Below are 22,639 nucleotides of genomic sequence, written 5' to 3' on the forward strand. Positions count from 1 at the left end.
GTGGCATTACCTTTGTCTGCTGGGAGAATGATTATGTTGTTGTCTTTCTTCAGGTTGGTGAGTGCTTTCTGTTCTTCTTTGTGTAAATTGCTTCTGGGTGGTTTGCTGGAGCAGAGGATGTTGATATCAAGGGCACTACAGATAAAATTAGCAAAATCCTCCATAAACACAATATCAAAACAGCCTTTTGCACCAACCAAAAAATAGCCAATATCCTCAGAAACCCAAAAGATAAAATCCAGTTAGAAAACCAAGGGGTCTATGAAATACCCTGCAAAGTCTGCCCAGCCACGTACATTGGACAAACAAACAGACGAATAAATGCACGTATCGCAGAACACAAGAATGCCGTCAAAAAAGAAGAAAAAACTTCCTCTCTTTACCAACACATGAAAGAAACAGGACACGAAATTAATTTTGCAGATTCCAAATTGCTCTTTAACATGGAACATCACCACAAGAGAATAATCATGGAAGCCATCGAGATAGAGAAACACCCTCATAACATGAACAAGCGTGACGACACGTCCCGCCTGCCAGACATCTGGAAATTAGCCCTCCCCACAAAAACCGACACCAGAACCAGAGGCACACAGAACGCCATCTCCAATCAACCACACCAGACCCAAACCCAGACCCTCTCCACAGATAAATTACAGACACCATCCAGTAGCCAAACCATAGTGGCACCTCCGGATGCTGCACCCCCCTGCAATCCCTACACAGATCTGGCTGGCACAGGGCACAAAACCACAGCTCGCCCCTATACACGAAGCCAAGCCAGAGCACAACTAAGTGCAGTACAGCCATCTTCTCAGAAAAACTCTTCACAAGCTCAAGAGGTCAAGACACGAAAGCTTTAGCAACTAATCCACACCTAATGACCCGCCTAAGTGGTACTCAGAATATCACTCAAGAAATCACTCAAGATATCCCTCAAGTAATTAATGAACAAAAGAAGAAAAGGCACACTAACCTGGGAACTTCCTCTCTGCCCAGAACGTTGGAGGCTATACACCACACCCCCTCAACAGTATTTATAGGAACTCAAACACTGAGATCCTGCTCTGTTCTAGTAACAAGAAGCCGAAAGCACCAGCCTGAAGATGACGAGTGAGACCTCGTCGAAACGTCGCCTAGACACCCCAACTCTTACACGGGAAGACACCCGAAGACACCAAAACCTGCATATATATATATGTATATATATAACAAAGTTACTTCATTAAGCTTCAAACTGACTAGCTAAACCTCACATGAGGCAGAACACCAGGAAAAAATGTATAGATAGGGATAAAAAAAATGTTTGTGTCATGGAACTGATGAGAGAAGAGGTGACTATTGATTATTTTCTCCTAAGGGGTGCCATGTTGCAGTTGCTAAAAAAGAAAATAAAGATTCTAGTAACTGTTCCTTCCACTGGCTCATTTCGTTAGTAAATGATTATGCTATAGTTTGTGCCAAGATGTTAGAGAAAAGACCTGTTGAGACTTGTTTGATGTCAGCACCTCGAACAAGATCACAAAATTTCTATATTTTAATCGATACCATGCGTTTTAGCAGTTTTGAATGCACATTCCTTTGAAAGTTAGGGCTTAAAACAGCTGAATAACAGTTTTTTAAAGGAACACCAGTATCAAACCTTCACTTTGGACGGCTGCTTTTGTTAAAGGCTATCAATTACCATTTCTCTGATGGTTTTATCCATAGCCTTGCTAAACCAAATCACCAGAATTTAAAACGATATACTACATCAGTGTAATTGAAGCTCCTAAAATCTAGCTACAAACAATGGACCAAAATTAAGCATTTTTAAGACCCAGTTATTGCAATGAGAAAGATCTAAGCATATGTTTAACTCTCCCGTGGATATAAATGGGATTTAAAAATGCTTAACTTTACTGGATTACACCTACTGACTTTTGAAAGGCTTTCCAAGAAAAGGCAAATTAAGCCTGCTGCAGAAACTATCACGTTATATATTTTGTGTCTCTAATTATTGGTGAGTACTAACACATCATAAATGCCTTTACTAAAGTTCTGTTCAGATTCAGTGAAGCTAAGGTGATGTTCTGAAATAGGTAAGTGTGAAGCTTGGCACAGATAGGATGCTGTGAAATAAGTAGGATTCCAATATGAGGGTGGGTGAGAAAAGTAATTATTTTAAATTTAAAATAAAAGGCACCTGGCTACTTTAGTCACTGTGTTAAATAGCCTTGTCTTACTGTTTATTTTTAGTTGTTATTATTGTTGACCAAATCATGCACCTCTTCAAATTATTTCAGGATGTCAGTATTGGAGCCACGGCAATCAGGATAATATGAATGAGCCAAGGTGTATCGCAACTGAAGAGAGACGGAGCCCACTGGAAATCATGAAATGGCAAAGATAGAAGCAGAGACAGTGGAGAGACAGATTCCAAAACACAGGAAACTGTGGACTATTTGTCCATCTGCTAACCCAGTACTGTCCACTCTGACTGGTATCAGCTCTCCAGGGTCTGATACCAGTACAGTGGTAACTCAGTTTAAGAACAGTCCTGTTTACGAACTATTCGGTATAAGAACTCCGCAAAACCGGAAGTAGTGTTCCAGTTAGCGAACTTTACCTCAGTCTACGAACAGAAGCCAAATGGTGGAAGGGCATTGGTGGCAGGAGGCCTCATTAGGGAAAGCATGCCTCGGTTTAAGAATGGCTTTGGTTTAAGAACGGACTTCTGGAATGGATTAAGTTCGTAAATGGAGGTACAACTATATTGATCTTGAGGTATTTTGCATGCATGTGATTTGCCACTGAGCAATGAAATCATGAGTCAAGCTATTTGTCCACCTAGCTCAGCACTGACCGCACCTGCCTCTTTCAACCTTGGGTTCCCAGATATTGTCAGACTACAATTCCCATCATTCCCAGTGGTCAGATGATGGGAGTTGTATTTCAACAACATCTGGGAATCCAAAGTTAAGAATGGCTGGTCTATACAGTATGGCAATGGCTCTCCTTGTGTGCAGACTGGGGTGTCTTCCAAGATGGTGGCAATTGAACCTTCTGCATGCAAAGCAGATGGTCTAGCATTGAGCTACAGTCCTTCCCCTTAATAAGGGTTAGTCAAGTGCTATGGAGAACAGGAGCTGAGGTCTTAAGGCACAGAATTTATCCACAGCAAGCAATACAAAAGAGAACCAGACCTAGAATCGGGAGGTGTAGAGTTAGGTAATCCATCCAAGGGAGGGCTAGAGAACTGGGAAGTAGAAAACATGGGTTGAACAGAGAAGGAATTCGAGGACAATGGCTGGGGACAACACCATACCTTTAAAGCACATCTCCTCCCTCCACAAAGGATCCTGGGACCTGCAGTTTGTTAGGGATGTTGGGAACTGTAGCTCTGTGAAGGATACGCTACCATTTCTGGGATTACATTGTTCTTAATAGGAGGATGGGTTTTTAAAGTATAGCAGATATGCAGCAAACATCTGGAAATATTTATGATCGGGTCAGGAGGAATCAATGAGGCCAGCAGGACAAGGCTGGACCACAGTAGGGTCAGGAAAAGTACACATTGCCATATTTTTTCCTTACTGTGCATTCTTCAGTTATTCGTCACACAGAGCCTCCCACAGAATTCATTATCCTGAAGATACCTTGCTCTGGGATCATTTATATGTGGTTTTTCTGAAGACAAGATTGAAACATAGTTTGAGCCAGTTTCCGAGCTGCCGCACCTAGAGAAAACACAGTACAGTTAATAACCAAATAATAAAAAAAAACCAACTGAAACATTAAAACTACAAATGACAGAGCCTGTGTAGTGTAGACTAGGACCTGGGATATCAGAGTTCAAGTCCCCACTCAGTGTTGAAGCTCACTAACAGACTTTAGGCCAGCCATAGTCTCTCATCCTAATCCACCTCAAAAGAAGGTTGTGAGGATAAAATATGGAGAGGGAGAAGTGCGCCACCTTGAGGTCCTTGGTAGGATGCAAAATGTAAAAATAAGTAGAATTACAGCTTTTTTCCAGTCGGAACTCACTGGTGTTCCAGCACCTCTCTGATGGGCGCCATTGCCAAATTTTACTCACAGTACTGAGTAAAATGAATTAAATTGAATAAAAATTACCACCTTCCCTTCAGATAAAGGGAAAAGTTCCCTTTGTCATTTGCCTCTTAATTTCAACAAAAATCTGACATTATCCAATTCACTCATAAATGGTGCCAAACATTTGGAAATTCTCCCCTGCAAGGCTTGGCAGCACAAACAGCACGTTTTATCATAGATCCAAAAAATCAGCCCTTGGGTGCCTTAACCTGCGGGAAATTTTTTTTTCAAAAAAAATCCTTGTCGCGGGGTCACAATTTCATCAAACATCTGACGTTATCCAATTCCCTCAAAAATGGCACCAAACTGTTGCAAATTCTCCCCTGAAAGGTTCTGTGGTGCAAAAAGAACATTTTATCATAGACCAAAAATCAGCTCTCGGTGCCTTAACCTGCAGAAAAACATTTTTTTGGAAAAAACCCCAAACTTTAATGTTTTCCTTTAATATTCCACCACCATTCTGTCCAGTTCAAGTAAGGGAACTACCACAAACCCCAGCTCTTATGTTTCTTGTTTTCTTTTCCTTCCCAAGCAGAGATAATGTGTAAGTGTGGTGCCAGCTCCCTAAAAAAAGTTGACAACTCTGGGGAACCTTTCCTAAAAAAGGTCAACAACTTTGGGGTTCCCCACCTTAAGAAAGTTCAACAGCTCTGGGAAACAGGGGTGCCGGAGGGATCTTTGCACTACAGCGGCAGGTATGCTTAAGATGGCCCTGATTACACAACCTTTAAAATAAAATGGAGTCAACTTGGAAAAGCCCAATAGGGTTGTCACGAGAATGAAAGCACAGGTGTGCATCTTGTAGCTCTGTAGAGGAAAGGCAGCTCAATAAAATTAAAAGATGCTTGCACCTCCTGCTTCTTGGTAAATACTGCATTCAGCTTGAAAAATGCCTCAAAATTTCCCCTCATTTAGGTTTTGTGTCGCGTTGTAATGTATTCCGTTATGGTTTTTCATTAACGTTTGTATACTTTTAATTTCCACTGAATAACTGAACAAGGGGCCCAAACAGAGCCAATTACAGTGGTACCTCAGGTTACAGACGCTTCAGGTTACAGACTCCGCTAACCCAGAAATAGTACCTCAGGTTAAGGACTTTGCTTCAGGATGAGAACAGAAATTGCGCAGCGGCAGCAGGAGGCCCCATTAGCTAAAGTGGTGGCTCAGGTTAAGAACAGTTTCAGGTTAAGAACCGACCTCCAGAACGAATTAAGTTCTTAACCCGAGGTACCACTGTACTATTATTACTATCATTATTAGAAATTATTAAATTTGTACATTAACAGGCATTAGAGAAGGCGGTCGCCCTGACATGCAACACGCCCGCCTCCCCCCCCCCCCCATCCATAGCTGTCAACGTTTTCCTTTTTTTAAGGGAAATTCCCTTATTCCGAATAGGATTCCGCACAAGAAAAGGGGAAAGTTGACAGCTATGCCCCCCCACCCGCATTTAAACAGGCTCCCTCGGTCACGCATGTGCAAAGGGCCCGTCGCCATCCTCAACCACGTGGGCCCCGGTGCAGACGCTTTTGTCTCGTTCCCTCCCGCCCCTAGCTCCGCGCTCCTAAGTAAAAAGGCCCGGGCCGAAGCTGAGGCGGGGAAGAGGCGTGAGGCAGGCCGCGCAAGTGCTCATTGGCTCTCGGCAGCCCTCGTGACAAGAAACCCCGCAGCCTGATTCGCTGTTTCGGGGGTGAGGGGTGGGGAAACGGGGGGGCTCTCGCGCTCCTCTTCTTGCTCGAAAGGCCGGTTCGCTGGGATGCTCCTCACTTGGGAAGGGAGGAAAATAGAAGGCGGCTCATGAGGGGCTGGCGAGGGGCTTCGCGGTAAGGTGTCCGGTAAGTGTGTCTGTTTGCGTTGCCCCCCTCGCCCCCCCCGCTTCAGCGCTCTGTTTTCCTTGGCGACGAAACGGGAGGGAGGTCTCAGGCAGACGACCCCCCCTCTGTTCGAGAGAAGGCGCATGCGCGTGAAGAGCGTCCGGCTCGCGCTCGTTCGGAGTGGCGGTTGCGGTCAGTAACGGTCGTCCTCTGACGTCGTCCGCGTTCCATCAGCGCCCCCCCTCCCTTGCCCTCTCCCCACACAGGATGGCGAGTGGGAGTAAATGTGGACGAACCTCTCTTGACAGAGGCAGTCTACCTCGGGATCCTATGGAGGCAAAGGAGGCTGTGTGCTGGCGGGGCCCTTATTGTGACACCCCCTCCCCAACCCCCACGTCACTGAGGCGTCAGGCTGGACCAGTTGGCCTTAACTGGGCAAAGCAGTTCTTACGCAAAATACAAAGGGCAGCACAATTATCTTTTTTACAGGTGTGTAGGAGGGGAATTCCTGCAGGTGCAGCTTCTCTCACCTCTGTGTCAAGCAAGCTGAAGCTTGTCGAAACGTATTATTTGCTGGAGTCCTGTGCGGTCATACCTTGGGGGGTTGAAGCGCCATAATTCCTAAGCTGTGTCACCCCCACTCCCCTAAAACAGTAGCCACAACCCACCCACAATGTTATCACCGCCCTTCTGCTAAGGGGTAACCTGTCATGTCTGCTGCTCACCTGAGATCCAGATATAACAAGCTGTTGAAGCAGCAGGTGGAAAAGAGCTGGCACACCCATTGCTGGTGTTTAAGGGGAATTACCTATGTAATCAAGGACTTGCTGATCCTCTGAGCAGACTGCCATCCTCCCGGCTGTAATGCAGTATCTCGTACCGAACTCAGTGGGAGCGCAAAATAAATGAGCATGAATTGGTCGGAAAGAGTCACAGGCTTGTGAGAATGCTGCAAGGCCATTGTGTTACCTGCATTGTGTGCTTTTTGTTGCATGTCGCAAGAAGCCGCCATCTCCTCCCCTCTATTGCTCATTTTTGGATCTGGTTACTATTAACCCCCTTTTAGAGAAAAAACAAAATAGGAGATACATATCTTAGCGAGCAAATCCTATTGGTAAAGGAAAGTGTAGGCCTTTAACACAAAACCTTTGTTGATGAAGCACACAAAACCTCTACTGTACAGAATGCAAAGTTGCTTGCAAATACATGATTTCTTAAAAAAATAGCTCCTTAAATGTATCATACCATTGATCAGAAGTTTGTTATATTGTATATTGCTCAAATAATGCAGAGTCCCAAGATTCTGTTCTGTGTATTTTTATCTACTATGTTTATTAAGCTGTTAAAAAAATATAAAAACAAGGATGAATTCAAAGAGAGAGAAATGTTCACCCACAAATCACAAGCTGTTGTCTGATTTTTATTTTTGAATGGGTTTTCATTACACGTTAATCTTTATCAACAAGGAATAAGGGGAAGAGTGGAAGAGAGGGACACACAAAAAATACCCAACTTTTATGTGAAGCCATAAGGCAGGGATGGAAAACCTTTGGCTATCTCATCCAGAGCTGGTCACTGGACATGCAAGCTGGGACTGATGGAAGGTGTAGTTCAGCAACATCTTTAGTTCTGCAATGTCTGTCTTGAATCAAGTCTAGATGCAAACCTTGGCTTAAGGCTTCAGCACTGGGCCAACACCACCTTGCCCCTGCCCTCTGTATTATGTAACATCCAGCCTGGTGAAGCATTCTCAATGACTTGGAAGCGGCGCTTACTATTTTGTGACTTTTTGATTCTCCCTGAAGATATTGCCACACAGGATTTTGAAGAGGAATATTTGCATGTTTTCCATATAGTTTCTCCTTCACATCTACTAAACCAAAACAGTGTTTCTCTACGTGTCTAGACACAACTTAAATTAATGACATTTCCCCTCCTAGTGCAACATACTATGTTATTACTGGTGGTAATTCTTACCTGTAAAGCTCTTAATAGCTTGGGCCCTTTTGGCTGTGCCTTCTTCAGTATGACCTTCCTCCTTGCTGTTAATGTAGGGCTAGGGAACCAGGTTGTTGGTTAATAATTCTCATAATCCCTGACCATGCTGGCTGAGGCTGATGGGAATTGGAGTCTGAACATTTGGAGGGCCAGAGATTCCCAACAACTACAATAAGTTCTGCTTCATCTCACAAGGTTAAACTTCTGAGGTTGTTGAACAAGGCCTCTTGCATCATAGAACCAATGACTTTAAAATTTCCTCCCTGGGAGATGTCAACTTGAGCCTAAATCTTTTATAGGCCTACTTGTTTAGACAGCATTGAAGATTAATGGTGGCAAGTATATATCAGGGATGTCCAACAGGTCAATCGGGATCGACTGGTTGATCCCTGGGAGGTTTTGGTAGATCGCTGGCTCCTCCATCCGGCCTTGCGCCCGCCCCCGCCCCCCGTCCTCTAGATTGCTAGAACGGAAGATGGACTGTCTCCTTAGTGATTTATTGGTGAGTCCTTGTGTTCATTTTTTAGACCTGACCCCTCCCCCAAACAAGGGATGTTCCTCCCTAAAAAAAGCTCAGCAGCTTTTACCTGAACCCCCCCCCCGAGGGGTACATCACTGCCAGATTTTAATCATGTGAGTAGATCATGTGAGTAGAGTAGTCTCTTGGAAGTTGGACATCCCTGGTATATATAATTTTGAGTGCTTCCTGGGGGAAATGCAGTGAAGTGGGGGTGGACTTCAAAAGCAACACAGTGAGCAAATTGAGTATGTTCAGTGGATGTGGAATGCTGGTGGCAATTTAGGGATAGGAGAAACAGAAACCTAGGAAATGGGGAGTTGAACGGAGTATCCTGGAACAGGGCATGGTAGCCTGTCAGGAATTCTAAACACTTCACTATACATATTGTTGCAGGTTCCACTTCTAATCAAGAAATATTATTGTATTATATTATTAGAATAGAATAAAACATATAATATTACATATTATATTATTAAGTAATGTTATATCAAGTAATGTTAACACTAAGAAAGAAAAAGTGTTTTAAATTAGCAGAATGTCTGTGAAATATTTGTTTTAATTGCTCTGGAGTAAATTGCAGTATGTGATACATGAATCGTTTACTTAACTGCTTTCTTTTGTCATTTTCCTTACAGGACTCTGCTATGGCGAATAAGCTTTATGTGACTTTTCTTTTCATATACTTGTTTTCTGAAGCTCGCCACCATGGCTTGGAATCAACCACTATTTCACAAACTACAGAGAACCTTATACCTGAGAAGGCAGCTGGTATCAATGTTGATTTGGCCACGCTTATGCAGAGACATCACCTTCAGGAACTCTTCTCTCGTTATGGGGAGAACAATACATTGACTATAGAAGGATTTAGAAAACTTCTACGGAGTATGGGCATTGAGAAGGTGAAAAGAATTTCCCAAGATCATGAGCACCACCGTCACCACCATAATCATGTTACCCTCAGTACAAATTCTGAGAAAATAGGTTGCCCTAGTGACGAACCTGTCGGTGGAAGCAAAAATCATTTGAATAATTGGGCAAAGGATTTGTCTAGCAAACAGAATACAGAACACCAGGAGGGCTCTGTGAATAGCAAGAGTACAACGGTTGCTATAGCTGCATCCACCTACACCACGACCACAGAAGGCGATCCTTTGATACAGCATTCAGAAACTGCAGAATTGAAGTCTACACGTATAGGCCTTGCCAGCCCCAATCCTAACATTGTTCTAGAAAGCAGCAATGTGAGTTCACTTGTAAATGGAAAAACAAATGAATCGCTTGTTTTCGTGAGGGAATCAGAAAGAGGAAGTTACATGTATTCGAAAATAAGAAAAATTACACAAGAGGTACTTGGAGATTGTTTTTTATTGAAAGGAAAGTTGTGATGTTTGGTAGCGTTGTATTTCTTATTCTTTATGAGCACTTTTTCGACCACCCCCTGCTGCATATTTTCTACATTGCTTTTCCACTTCATAGAATTGCTGTATAAGGGTCAAGAGTTATGAAACCGTTCAAGTCTAAGATTTGACTTGAACCTTGCATGGGGCATTTGGGTTGGGGCTGCTGAAAACCTTGGGGACAGGGCACTTCTAAGTTAACACTTTTTATTATCTACAGATTTATCTCCTCCTTCAGAACAGCAGAAAATGTTCTTCCCCTCCTGTTTTTAACCTTAAAGCAACCTTGTAAGGTAGCTTAGGTTAAGAGACATTGACATGCCCCAGCTTTGCGGTTGATGAGTCTATTTGTTCCTAGCGTTTTGCTATGCTACAGTATAAAGGTAAAGGGACCCCTGACCATTAGGTCCAGTTGTGGCCAACTCTGGGGTTGTGGTGCTCATCTCACTTTATTGGCCGAGGGAGCCAGCGTACAGCTTCCGGGTCATGTGGCCAGCATAACTAAGTGGCTTCTGGCTAACCAGAGCAGCGCACAGAAACGCCGTTTACCTTCCTGCTGGAGTGGTACCTATTTATCTACTTGCACTTTGACGTGCTTTCGAACTGTTAGGTTGGCAGGAGCAGGGACCGAGCAACGGGAGCTCACCCTGTCGCGGGGATTCGAACCACCGACCTTCTGATCGGCAAGTCCTAGGCTCTGTGGTTTAACCCACAGCGCCACCCGCGTTCCTATGCTACAGTATAGTGGCTACTTTATTGAGAGATGCTACAGTATAGTGGCTCGCAATAAAGTAGAATACATTTCTAAACATGCATTCTGTTATTTAAATGTATTTGCCATAAGTGCATTTCTGTTAGCGTACCAGCAATCAGGGGTCTCATGGGTGTGCTGCCAGTATGCTAATACCATATTCCAGTGGGCCAGGTCATATCTACTTTTGTGGCATCCGTTTTTTGAAAGGAGGAGTAGGCAAGCTTTCTAATCGTTCAGACAGGATGGAAAAGTAGTGAATTTGATTGTAGCCTTGCAAATAACTAAACACATTTTTCCAGGCCTCAACATTTTATTAGTCCAAAGTTCATTTTAAAGTAATTTTTGACATATCTGCCACAAGGGGGAAAAGAACTTATTCTCTTCTACAATACTCTTCTCCACCTGGTTGTATTGAAATAATTTTTATTCACTATCTGGTAGGTTGCTATTTAAAAGCTTAGTTTAACTATATGTTCCTTTTTTCAACCAATGTGGTTACCTTTAGTTGACATTAAAATTCAAGCCATATTTTTAGAATTCCAATGATTTTAGTTTTCGTCTTCATCATTAAAAACATTTTTGAATGACTGTCCACTGCTTATAAAAATTCCCTTCATTAATCAAGTTGTCTGGATAAGTTCTTAATTGGAATGCTATTAAATAAACCTATGTTATGAAACCCTTTGGCCTCTCTGTAGCTGGCCTATCAAAATAATTTCTACCTAACTTGTTCCTTTGTTCCCAGTTCTTTTGGTATAGAAATGTCAAACCTACATCTCCTTAGGCTGATAGGGGTGGCATGCGTCTGTGCCATATTGTGCATTATTTAAGAAACCCCACCTGTTTCAAAAGCAGATAGCTGTGTGTTTTGGGTTTTTAAGTGGTGGCATGGGGAAATCAAATCAGAGAATTAGTTGCACATTTCTTTTGAATTTTTGCTTATAAATACATTTGTTACTACCCTATATATATGACAAATTTTGTTCCGTTTTGCCTGTTTGTGATTTTTTGCTTTTTTTGGTATAGCACTTGAATCTTTCCAGTTAAGTTCCCAACGTTTATGTATGCATTTTCCTGAAATGTGTTTGTCTCTTTTATAGTGCTTCAATGCTTCAAAACTGATGCTTTCTCATGGAATAAGTACAAGAGTTCCATTGACAGCCATAGAATTTAGTTATATTTGCCCTGCTATCGTTAACCAGATTGATGGCAGATATTGTGTAATTCATGCAACAAGTGAAAAGACAGAAACTCCTCCAAAAACTTATTCATTGCAAGTAGGTACGTTTGTTGGTGAAGTCAAACATTTCCTATTTAATCTCTTCTTTGATGCTCTACTTAAAGCAAAATATTGAACACTAATTTGTTTTGGATGATTCTGCTATCTTGAAGTCTTTGTGGTTTTGTTTTGAAGTGCAAGAAAACCTCAAGCAAGGGTCACAATACCTGTTTTTATTTAGGTGAACTAGTGTTCACAATGCAGCATGCAATCTTTTGTGTTACATAGAAATTATTCCTCCCACTGAGTGCTTTACAAAATAAAACTTCCCTCCCTGACATAAGGTGGAAGAAATTGGTTACTCAAGAAATCAAGCTGTTTTTTCTTCTTCTTTTCAGCTTGGATCGGTGGATTTATATCCATTTCTATCATCAGTTTCCTTTCATTACTGGGTGTTATACTGGTCCCTCTTATGAATCGTGTATTTTTCAAGTTCCTTCTAAGTTTCCTTGTAGCATTAGCAGTTGGTACCCTAAGCGGAGATGCTCTTTTACATCTTCTTCCACATGTAAGTATCTTCTTTTTCATTGTATTTACTAGGCATGAGTCACTTTAGGACATAGTATAACAGTGGTACCTCTGGTTACGAGCTCCAGTAACCTGGAAGTAGCTGCTCCTGGTTGCGAACTTTGCCCCAGGATGTGAATGGAAATTGTGCACCAGAGGCGCGCGCGCACGCAGTGAAAAACCTCATTGGCAAAAGCCTCAGGATAAGAACGGTTTTAGCTTAAGAATGCACCTCCGGAATGAATTAAGTTCGTAACCAGAGGTACCACTGTACTGTAAATATGATCAGGAAATGTCTGTAATTGCACCATAATAATCCTACTTGTGGCACACCTCAGTATAATAAAGTTTTTAATTTAACAACTCAGTTTCCACATCAAACTACTCTGTGGTGTATTTTTCCTTACAGTCTTAGGGCCAAACTAAACATTACATTAATTTCATGAATGCATGCAATGTATGCATTTTCTAAAATGTAAATAAATAGGGATTGAAAGGGAGCAGCACTGGGGGACCTGAGAAAGTAGAAAGAAGGAGTTTAACCACAGCCACCCTACTGTGGTTCTGGTGAAAAGCCATCATTCCCTACCAATGCAAATTAACAGCTTCGGGTGGGAAAGAATAATCACTGGGGTCATGGCAGGTGAGGAGAAGGGGAAACTTGCCCATTGTCCCAATACTGTTCAACACTGCCTAATGCTGCCTCTGCTCTAGCTCTGCTATTAACTACATATGCTTTTAGGTTAATTAGAGTAATTAATAAGTGCCATGCTGAATCAGACTGAAGGCAAATCTAGTTCAGTATCCTGAACTAGGATGCTTTTGGGGATACCACAGGTAGGATTTGGTAATCCAGTTTGTGCCCAGCTGTAAATGTTTGCTTGCTACTGTAGCAGTTTATAAGATCCAACTATAAATCTGCCAAAACAAATCCTTTTGTGCCATAGCTGTGCTACTGTAGCTGAAATTCCTCCTTCTTTCAACTGAGTATAAAATCTATAGAACCCAAGGCCATCACTGCAATCTGAAGATCTGGCATTGCTAACATAAGAAGAGACACTGGTAGCACAGTGCTTTGGTATTATACAGATAGAATGCTCAGTGCAGCACAGCAGCTAAGCCAAGTTTTGTCTTAACCTGGGATTGTTGTTAAGAAGCTAAACAACAAGCTTCTTGGGAGTCTGCATGTTTGCACTAAGCCACGAGTTGGCTTAGTGTTGCATGCAAACACGGCCATAATACCATGAGATGTTATGATATGGGAAACAGGAAGCTTCCTTACACTGAGTCAGACTGTTAGTTCAGCTAGCTTGGTACTGTTTACACTGCCTTGCAGTGGCTCTCTGGGGTTTCAGACAAGGCTTCTCTCTCAGCTGTACCTGGAGATGCCAGGGATTGCTGCTGCGACCTGCATTCAGAGCACATGTTCTGTCACTGAGCTGTGAACCTTCCTCATACCACTTCAGACTAAGGTAAGCTTTTTTATTTTTTAATGCTCCTCTATGCGAACATTCCATGCAAATAAAACTAATGAACGAGCCTAGAACCTCTGATGTGCAATTATTATTTGCAGGGAGCTGTTTTTACAGGAGGAAGCATTTGAAACTGGTGCTCTTCTTTTAGTCTGAAGTGGTACAGTCCACTCTACCCCCTTTGAGATCCAAGCCTTCCACATGTGTAACCCAGGCTTTAATCAGTGTCACTTTTCATCAAATCAGACATAGGTTCAACTGTTGAAACTGAGATATGAAAGCTAGGAGCTAAATGCCACCGTAAACCAAGGTTATGGGCTCAACAATGGAATGTCTAGGCACACTTTTTTATAACAAGAATACAAAGCTGAAAATGAATGAACCTGCAGCTAAAATCTTACTTTCATTTTTCAAATGGTCTAGTCCTCATCTGAAGACTGCAAAAAACAAAGCCATGCTTCCCCTGCCCACCCCCCATATATTCTTAAGAGGGTCTCTTCTCCAGTCTCCAGAGAATGGCTGAAAGTGGGGAGGCAGAAAAAGGTCCTCTTTTCCTTCCACTGTGCAGTTTTAATCTGAATTTTTAGGCTCAGAAACTGCTAGCACTAATGAAATTCCCTGTCACAAATTCCCTAGAACAATGGGAGTTTCGAACGCTGCCGCAGATACTCCTCCCAGATTTTGAAATAAACTGATGCTGGCAGACTCTTCCACTCCCCACGTCTTGTTGTTGTGTATGGAAAGGTGTCTGAAGTAATTTTTCCCCCTTCTTTCCCCCCAACTTTTAGTCTCATGGAAGTCATCATCATCATCATGAGAAACCGTTATTGGAACACAATAAAGACCCCACTTTTAAGCATCTTGTTTTTCAAAGTGCAGAAGACAGTGCTAACTTGGATTCTACGTGGAAGGGCCTCACAGCCCTTGGTGGATTATATTTTATGTTTCTTGTTGAGCACCTGATCACACTAATTAAACAGTTTAAAGACAAGAAGAAAAAGGTAGAGAAATCATGTATTGAAAAGTGAATTTAAGTTTTTCTGTGTCCAAATCTTAAGGGATGGTTTACACAAAGCTTGAACAGTATAAGCAGTCCTTGGTGAGGGAGCAGGAAGCACTTAGATGAATTGCAGCACTGTGGAGGGAGAGTTTTAAAAAATAAAATTGTGTTGAAAGGGTTTAAAAGTTGATGGGATAAGTAGTGAATCAGAATTGGTTGAAATGTTTCATTTAGACTTGAAACTTTTAATAATGAGCAAAATGACTTGGGTTGCTTGTTGTGAATTTTATCACTTATGTGCAGTTTCTTTCCTGTATTTCAACTTCTGATTTTCTTAATCCATTTCATGTTTTTATTAATAATAGTCTACGAGATATATAGTGTTCAAGATGTGTACCTAAAATGTTAATAACTTAGTGTATTTCTTCAGAAAAAAAATGAAGATGATGAAGCAGAAATCAAGAAGCAACTATCTAAATATGACTCTCAGCTTTCAACAAATGAAGAAAAAATAGACACAGATGATAGTAAGTTTTAATAAATGTTGTACAGCATTGTCATTCAAAATGTTATGGGTTCTTCTTTGTGTTTCCATGCAGCCAAATTGGTATCTAAGTGTATTGTGCATTTTTCTACACATATAGCTAAAAGGTGATTATTGTTTCTGGTCTGATGAACCACCCTTTTTTGCTACTTTTGATACAATGGTACCTCAGGTTACAGACTCTGCTAACCCAGAAATAGTACCTCAGGTTAAGAACTTTGCTTCAGGATGTGAACAGAAATCGCACGGCAGCAGCAGGAGGCCCCATTATCTAAAGTGGTACCTCAGGTTAAGAACGGACCTCTGGAACGAATTAAGTTCTTCACCTGAGGTACCACTGTACTTCAGTATATTCATATAATCTAAGATGCTCTGGAAATGGCTACAAAAGTTGACACTAACTTATAGCTTATATGAGCAGTATGAATATGCATTCTTAGAATGTGCCTTTCTAGTAGGGTTCACTGTATGGAAGAGATCTTATTATCCAAGAGCAATTTCTCATCGATACAAGACGATGTTTATACTGTATCTTGTACTAATCCATTATCCCATTGCCTAGAATCATAATACTTCACTTTATCTGCTTTTCAAAGCAGGAAAGAATAACAATTCACTTCTGACATGTAGCTGCTGCTTAAGGTTTGAACAGCTTGTGGAATTGCTTATTTAAGTTATCTATTAAAGCTGTTTCTAACAGCCCAGTTTTCAAATGCTGTTATGCTTGGTTTTCTGCAAGAGAGCACTTTCATACTGCCTTACCAGCATAATTTACCATTTATTTCTTAATTATACGTTCTATTTTTGTGCAATTCGGAAATTTAGGAACCACTTTTCTGTGTGGTTAATAGTGCGACACTGAGTATTGCATCAGTTGACTTTTTAAATAGGAGCCCGGAATGGGGTGGGGGCAGAAGCAAATGGGTAAGCAATGGTTTCAAGTTTAAATGCGTTTTTCATAGTGATAATTTTCCTAGTATTTGTATAAGACCAAGAACTTATTTTCACTTGTCTAATTATGTTATGAATTCTGTTGTCAATGTAAAATGGGGCTAGCCGAGCATAAGCCCGCAATATTATCTTGTTCAGCACGTCCACTCCAGTAGAGTAAAATACTTCATTGGGCTCCAAATAGGGAAGGTAATTTGAAGATGGAAAGTGTCTTGGCTCAGGGTTGTATGGAGAAATTTCTCACCTGGCTCATTTATGGATTCATCCTATAGTAACTGAAATCTATTTCTGCGGTCATAAGCAGCACACCTTCCAGCCTTCAGATCTGTAGAAAAGGCAAGGTGGCAGGTTGTACATTAGGGTTGCACATTTCTTGTATTTTAGTGTTTTGTTGGAAGCTGCCCAGAGTGGCTGGGGGGACCCAGCCAGTTGGGTGGGGTATAAATAATAAATTATTATTTTTATTATTATTTGAATTTCTTAATACAAGCCTATATACGGGAAGTATTGCAACAAGAAAATGTGCCTGGCAGAAGATGTTTATAAAAATGGATCTGAAATTAATGTGTTTCACCAAGTGCATTACACATCTCTCCCGAGACCCACGGTAATAGAAATATCTAAAACTAGAATGGGTAATATGTGGCACTCCAGATATTTATGGATACTCATCTCTTATCAGTCCCAACCTACGTGACAAAAGACCAGGAGAGAGAAGACAGGTGACAGATTTCCCATCTCTGACATAAAATATTTTATGAGTAAGATATTCAAGTACCGAAAATGTTGCAGTAGGCAAAAGTGTTCTGAATGTTCTGTGGGGTCTTTTTGTTTTGAGAATGTAATCTGCTTTTCCTGTGTTTCACAAAGGGCCAGAAGCTTACTTGGGGGCACATTCACAAGAGCCTTCGAACTTCATCTCCCAGAAGCCAGTAGTACAAGAAGAAGAAGAAGTTATGATAGCTCACCATGAGCCTGCTGACCATGAATATGCATCCAGGGGGTGTAGAAATAAATGCCATTCACATTTACATGACACCCTAGGACAGTCGGATCATCTCAGTCATCATCACCATGATTACCATCACATTTTGCATCACCATCATCATCAGAACCATCATCCACATAGCCATAGCCAGCGCTACTCACGTGAAGAACTGAAAGATGCTGGTATAGCTACTCTAGCCTGGATGGTAATTATGGGTGATGGACTACATAACTTCAGTGATGGCCTCGCAATTGGTTAGTGTATCTTGATGTTTTTTCTTGATTAGTCCCATACATATTGGTGGCCGATCCAATTCTTTTCTGTGCTGTTACCTCTTCATTTCTGGTATTAGTATAAAAGTAGAAAGGCAGAAGCCTTGTAGTCTGCTGTTGCAGAAGGCAGGGCTTCTTTTAATGGGTTTAAAAGGAGGGTAAATAATGGTGGGACATTAGGAGAAACTTCTTAACAGAAAGAGCAGTTTGATAATGGGGATCAGTTACCTAGAGGTGTTGTGAACTCTCCAGTACTAGAGGTCTTAGGCCAGGCTTCCTCAACCTCGGCCCTCCAGATGTTTTGAGACTACAATTCCCACCATCCCTGACCACTGGTCCTGCTGGCTAGGGATCATGGGAGTTGTAGTCCCAAAACATCTGGAGGGCTGAGGTTGAGCCTGTCTTAGGCAGTGACATTGGACGCTAGGGGGTTGGACCAGATGGCTTAGAAGGCTCTTCTCATCTATGGTTGTTCTGACTAGTCTCCTCAAAATCCTGTCATGTGTGAAGCTCACAGTACATTCCCTACCCAGTGGTGGATATACTGCAGATCCAAAGTGTGTTAAGGTTTATAGTGAACTTCTTTAATCGAACCAGGTTAAAAGTACATACCATTTTCTGATGATAGATTCTATAACAGCCATAGTTGAAAACTTTTTCGGTTTGAAGGCTGCATGCCAACAGTGGATGGAGCCAAGGGCAAAAGTGAGTAGAGCAACAGATGCTACTCTTAACTTAGTACCGGTGTTCGAAACTCCCATTGTTCTAGGCGCTTTTCGCGACAGGGAATTTCCTAAGATTTCAGATTAAAACTGCACAGTGGAAGGAAAGGAGGACCTTTTTTGCCTTCCCACTTCCAACAACTCTCTGAAGACTGAAGAAGAGACCCTCTTAAGAATATTAGGGGGGTGGGCAGGGGAAGTAACTAGACCATGTGAAAAATGAATATAGGATTTTAGCTGCAGTTCATTCATTTTCAGCATTGTATTCTTGTTATAAAAAAGAGTGCCTAGACATACTGTTGTTGCACCCATAACCTAGGTTTAAGGTGCCATTTAGCTCCTAGCTTTCATATCTCAGTTTCTAACACTGCTTTGTACAGTGGGCTACATTCTTGCTACATGAAAGGTACAGGCTTATACATACACATCTACATCCAGGCAAGCAAGCAGCCTTATCACAGTTTAAGGATGCATTCCAGCCAGGCAAAAGCACTCAAGGGGACATGGCCTGAGGCAAGTCCAAAGGGTGAGATATAGATGCTTAGAGGGAGCATGGGAGGAAAAATCACCCTGATTTACTCCTCTCCCAGTTCTGCTGTTGCTATGCTACCCAGAGCTAAGTCATGGCTTGGCTTAGCAGTAGCGCAAACTAGGTCATCATATATTTATATGTGGATGTAACTGCATTCTTCAAGCGAGGTTGCTTCTCTTTAATTTTCTTTGTCTTCTCCTAGGGGCTGCTTTTACTGAAGGTTTATCTAGTGGCTTAAGCACTTCGGTTGCAGTCTTTTGTCATGAGTTACCACATGAACTGGGTAAGAGGGAACCAATTTTGGTTACTGGTAGGGTATTGTTTCTATGATTGATTGATCACTGTCACAGTTAAATTGAGGTATTTCATAGTATGTGTGAATAACAGTGATATCCCATCCTCTTGGGCTCCTGTACAATAAACTGCTCAAAGGAAAGTGCTCTTTTTAAAAAGCACGACAATCAACTAAAACGTGGCTATCTAATATTGCTTCGTTTCAAGCAAATGAATTCTATCTTGCTTCCAGACCAACAAAGGAAACAAAATGGTTTGAATGATGCAAATACTTACTTTACACACCGTTGGCAGTGCACTTAATATGGCAATATGCATTGCTGAATGGGAGGTTTTTGACAATATATTGTCAATTTAATGCAAATTAGCTCAGCTTTTCTTGATGTTGTTTAACCAATTACATTAAGTTGTATTGAAGTATAGTGAAATGATACGAGTTTTCCACTGATTGAAAACACAGTAAATTCTAACTATAAAGAGCCATTGTGAGGACTCTTGAATAGTACTATTTCAGTTTAATGTAAACTTTATGAGCGTGTCCCAGTCCATTTCCAGTAGAGTGGTGGAAAAAACCAAATACATTTCAAGTGTGTATACATATGCAGGATATTCATTGTGGCTGCTAAGATTGCTTGGCGCTCCTGTCCTCCAAAAGTTTTGACCACATTAAAAAACAAAAACAAAAGCAAATGAGATTTTAAGGCATAAAAATATTTCTTGGGAATCAGGGGAAATGAAGCAGTATGGTGGACTTTTAGTATGCTGACAAATGACCAAAAATGTTTTGTGTCTCTTGGCAGGAGATTTTGCTGTACTTCTCAAAGCTGGCATGACTGTCAAACAAGCTGTTCTTTATAATGCGCTTTCAGCTATGCTGGCCTATCTTGGAATGGCTACTGGGATACTCATTGGCCACTATGCAGACAATGTATCTATGTGGATCTTTGCACTTACGGCTGGGCTGTTTATGTATGTGGCCCTTGTTGATATGGTAAGTACTGTATATAAGTATCATTGGATATTGTTAGCATTCTGGTACGAAATAGTTGCAGCAACAGAACTTTAACCAAAGATGATGCCAGCGTCTGAATTGCTGTATATAAGAGCCTTTCCTCATCAGGCAAAGGGTACATTTAGTTCAGCATCCTAGCAGTGGTTACTTAAATTCAGCCAAGGAGAGCTACAAGTACGACATGAAGGAACATAGTCTGCTTGCTTCTATAGCTGACATAGCAGTCTTCTCTCATTGTCCCTAATAGCAAGCTTAAAACAGGTCCACTGAGAAACAAGAGGAAAACTATCAGCATGCTTGGGGAACCCCACGCTTTGCAGAAATACAGCAGCTCCCTCATTCAAACAGCCCGGTGAGGACTCTGCATGCTCAATGGACACCAGGAGCCATGGCATGTTGAAGGATAGGGTGGATTGGGGTAAAATGGCTTGTTTGAGCTTCATAAGATAGCATGGTTGTCTGGCTGGAACCCTGCACAAGAGCACTTAGGTTAGAAATTGGGGATATACTGCAGTATTTTATAGCTGCTCTCGTCTTCACAGAAGGGGAATTATTACCAACTTGAACAACTTAATGGCTCAGCATCAACATGTTCTTTCTATAGTATTCAGATTAATTTTGTTTATGTCTCTCTCTCTCTTTTTTAAATTCAGGTGCCTGAAATGCTCCACAATGACGCTAGTGATCATGGATGTAGTCGCTGGGGGTATTTTCTGTTACAGAATGCTGGGATTTTGTTAGGTTTTGGTATTATGCTACTTATCTCTGTGTTTGAGCATAAAATTGTGTTCAGCATAAACTTGTAATCTTTCTTTCTTTCTTTCTTTCTTTCTTTCTTTCTTTCTTTCTTTCTTTCTTTCTTTCTTTTTACATTCCTGATACTGACATGGTACTGAAAACTAACTGTGGGCACTTTTTACCTCTTAATTGCCTCCTGATTAGGCCTTTTTAGTAGTATTAACTGCTTGCATACATGGCAAGAATATGGTATGTAAAAAAGGTTTTAAAAAAAGGTACCTTTACCAATATAGTATGTAGCACTATGGGGAAACTGGCATATTAAATAGCACACTTTGCCTAACATAGCCAAAGCTAAAACTGTAAGGGAAGTGTTTCTTTACTATTTTGAAAAGTTATTTAATATTGTAAGGATACTTAATAGCATGCAATGTGAGGTTTTGTCTTAGTCTTGTATATGTTAACAAAGTGATCCCAAAATGAAGTTGTATTGCTTTTGATGTAATATGATAGAGAAAAACCAAAAGCTGTCATTTTCATTCCTGCTATTGCAGGGGGAACAAGCACTCAGAGCATTCATGACCAATTATGCTACTGTAAACAAGTTTTCTAAAGAAGAGATTAAATATTTGGCTTACCATTAAAATTACATGCTCACTTGTGTTTATGTTCACAAAATTATTAACACTACAGTAAAAAGTTGTGAAATGTCCCACTTCAAGGCCTCAAATCTACATCGAGTCAAGGTTCTACGTCAAACAAATGCATGTAGTTTTAAAAATTGGAATGTGACGATATTTTCAAAAAGAGCTATGCTGTGTATTTAAGTGAAAGTGTTGACAGAAATCTAAAACCAGTGGGGGACAAAACAATTACCAGAGGTGCCTCACAATATTGGGAAGGTTATAAGGAATGAACTGCACAGACAAAAGAGCACAAGTACGGGGAGACTGTAGAATTCTGCTCTGAACTGTATTGCGTGCACACTTAACAGTTCTAAGTTTAGTAGTGCATGAGCCAGAGTGAATAGTTGAATCGGAATTGTTTTTTCACACCATACATATGCTTAAAATAGAAACTAGTGTTGGAAAGAACATCTTTCACTTCCTAGAGAACTGGATTCTTAAGAGCTTGGTGGTATGAAAAGCATGTGTGCAACAGGAGTGTCACAGGCCTAAATCAGCTGCTAAGACGCATGTCATAGTTTGGATAGAGTAGCAGTTCTCCTAATTCTATAATACTAGCTTTTGCTATATATTTTACCAGGATAGCTTACCTTTATGTGCGCTTCAGGCGAGAAGCTCCTTAAAATGTATTTTGTTGCTGGCCCAACCTTGCTCATAAAGTTCCATATGATCTGGGTTGATAGATCATATCAACTTAGGTTGATAGCTCAGTCAGTAGAGCATGAGACTCATGATTGAGTTCGAGCCTCACATTGGGCAAAAGATTGCTGCACTGAAGGGGGTTGGACTAAATTACCCTTGTGGTTCCTTCCAACTCTAGGATTCAATTAATTTAAATCTACTTTTTTGCTGATCGTCTCAGTTTTTAGAGAATTCTAGAGTAGGACTTGATGATCTTTTCCAACTCTTTGCTCAGTGCAGGATGCAGTTGAGGTATCCCTGGCATGTTCAACCTGTGCTTAAAACACCTGGCAAAACAGAGCTCATCACCTCCTGAGGCAGCCTATTCCATTGTTAAATGGCCCTTATGGACATGTTTCTCCTAAAGATAAGGCAAAAACTGCTTC

General features: G+C 41.2%; 2 protein-coding genes across 8 annotated transcripts in view; both read left to right on the plus strand.

Annotated features, from left to right (window-relative positions):
• ABITRAM (actin binding transcription modulator) overlaps nucleotides 1-22,639 on the plus strand; it is a 183,849-nt gene that overhangs the window by 151,844 nt on the left and 9,366 nt on the right. The window lies entirely within an intron of this gene.
• Nucleotides 5,775-21,532, plus strand: SLC39A6 (solute carrier family 39 member 6). 6 transcript variants are annotated; one of them, XM_081206307.1, is made up of 10 exons: nucleotides 5,775-5,927; nucleotides 9,060-9,770; nucleotides 11,676-11,856; nucleotides 12,193-12,362; nucleotides 14,622-14,834; nucleotides 15,264-15,360; nucleotides 17,199-17,570; nucleotides 19,045-19,125; nucleotides 19,937-20,127; nucleotides 20,802-21,532. In XM_081206307.1, the coding sequence occupies exons 2-10, from the start codon at nucleotides 9,069-9,071 to the stop codon at nucleotides 20,952-20,954; spliced, it is 2,160 nt and encodes a 719-aa protein (XP_081062433.1). In that variant the 5' UTR covers nucleotides 5,775-5,927; nucleotides 9,060-9,068; the 3' UTR covers nucleotides 20,955-21,532. The 6 variants fall into 6 exon arrangements, with proteins under 6 accessions (XP_081062433.1, XP_081062434.1, XP_081062436.1 ...); XM_081206308.1 differs by having other exon boundaries at nucleotides 5,786-5,915; XM_081206310.1 differs by lacking the exon at nucleotides 5,775-5,927 and adding an exon at nucleotides 6,011-6,098.

This window comes from Podarcis bocagei, assembly GCF_964188305.1.
Source record: "Podarcis bocagei genome assembly, chromosome: 8".
NCBI classification, from domain to species: domain Eukaryota; kingdom Metazoa; phylum Chordata; class Lepidosauria; order Squamata; family Lacertidae; genus Podarcis; species Podarcis bocagei.

Bases quoted from the DNA above. Each gene is read 5' to 3' on its own strand.
- SLC39A6 (XM_081206305.1), top strand. From the start codon at position 6,174: ATGGCGAGTGGGAGTAAATGTGGACGAACCTCTCTTGACAGAGGCAGT. The intron at 6,396-9,059 runs GTGTGTAGGAGG...TTTTCCTTACAG, and splicing joins CACAATTATCTTTTTTACAG to GACTCTGCTATGGCGAATAA. The intron at 14,835-15,263 runs GTAGAGAAATCA...GTATTTCTTCAG, and splicing joins TTAAAGACAAGAAGAAAAAG to AAAAAAAATGAAGATGATGA.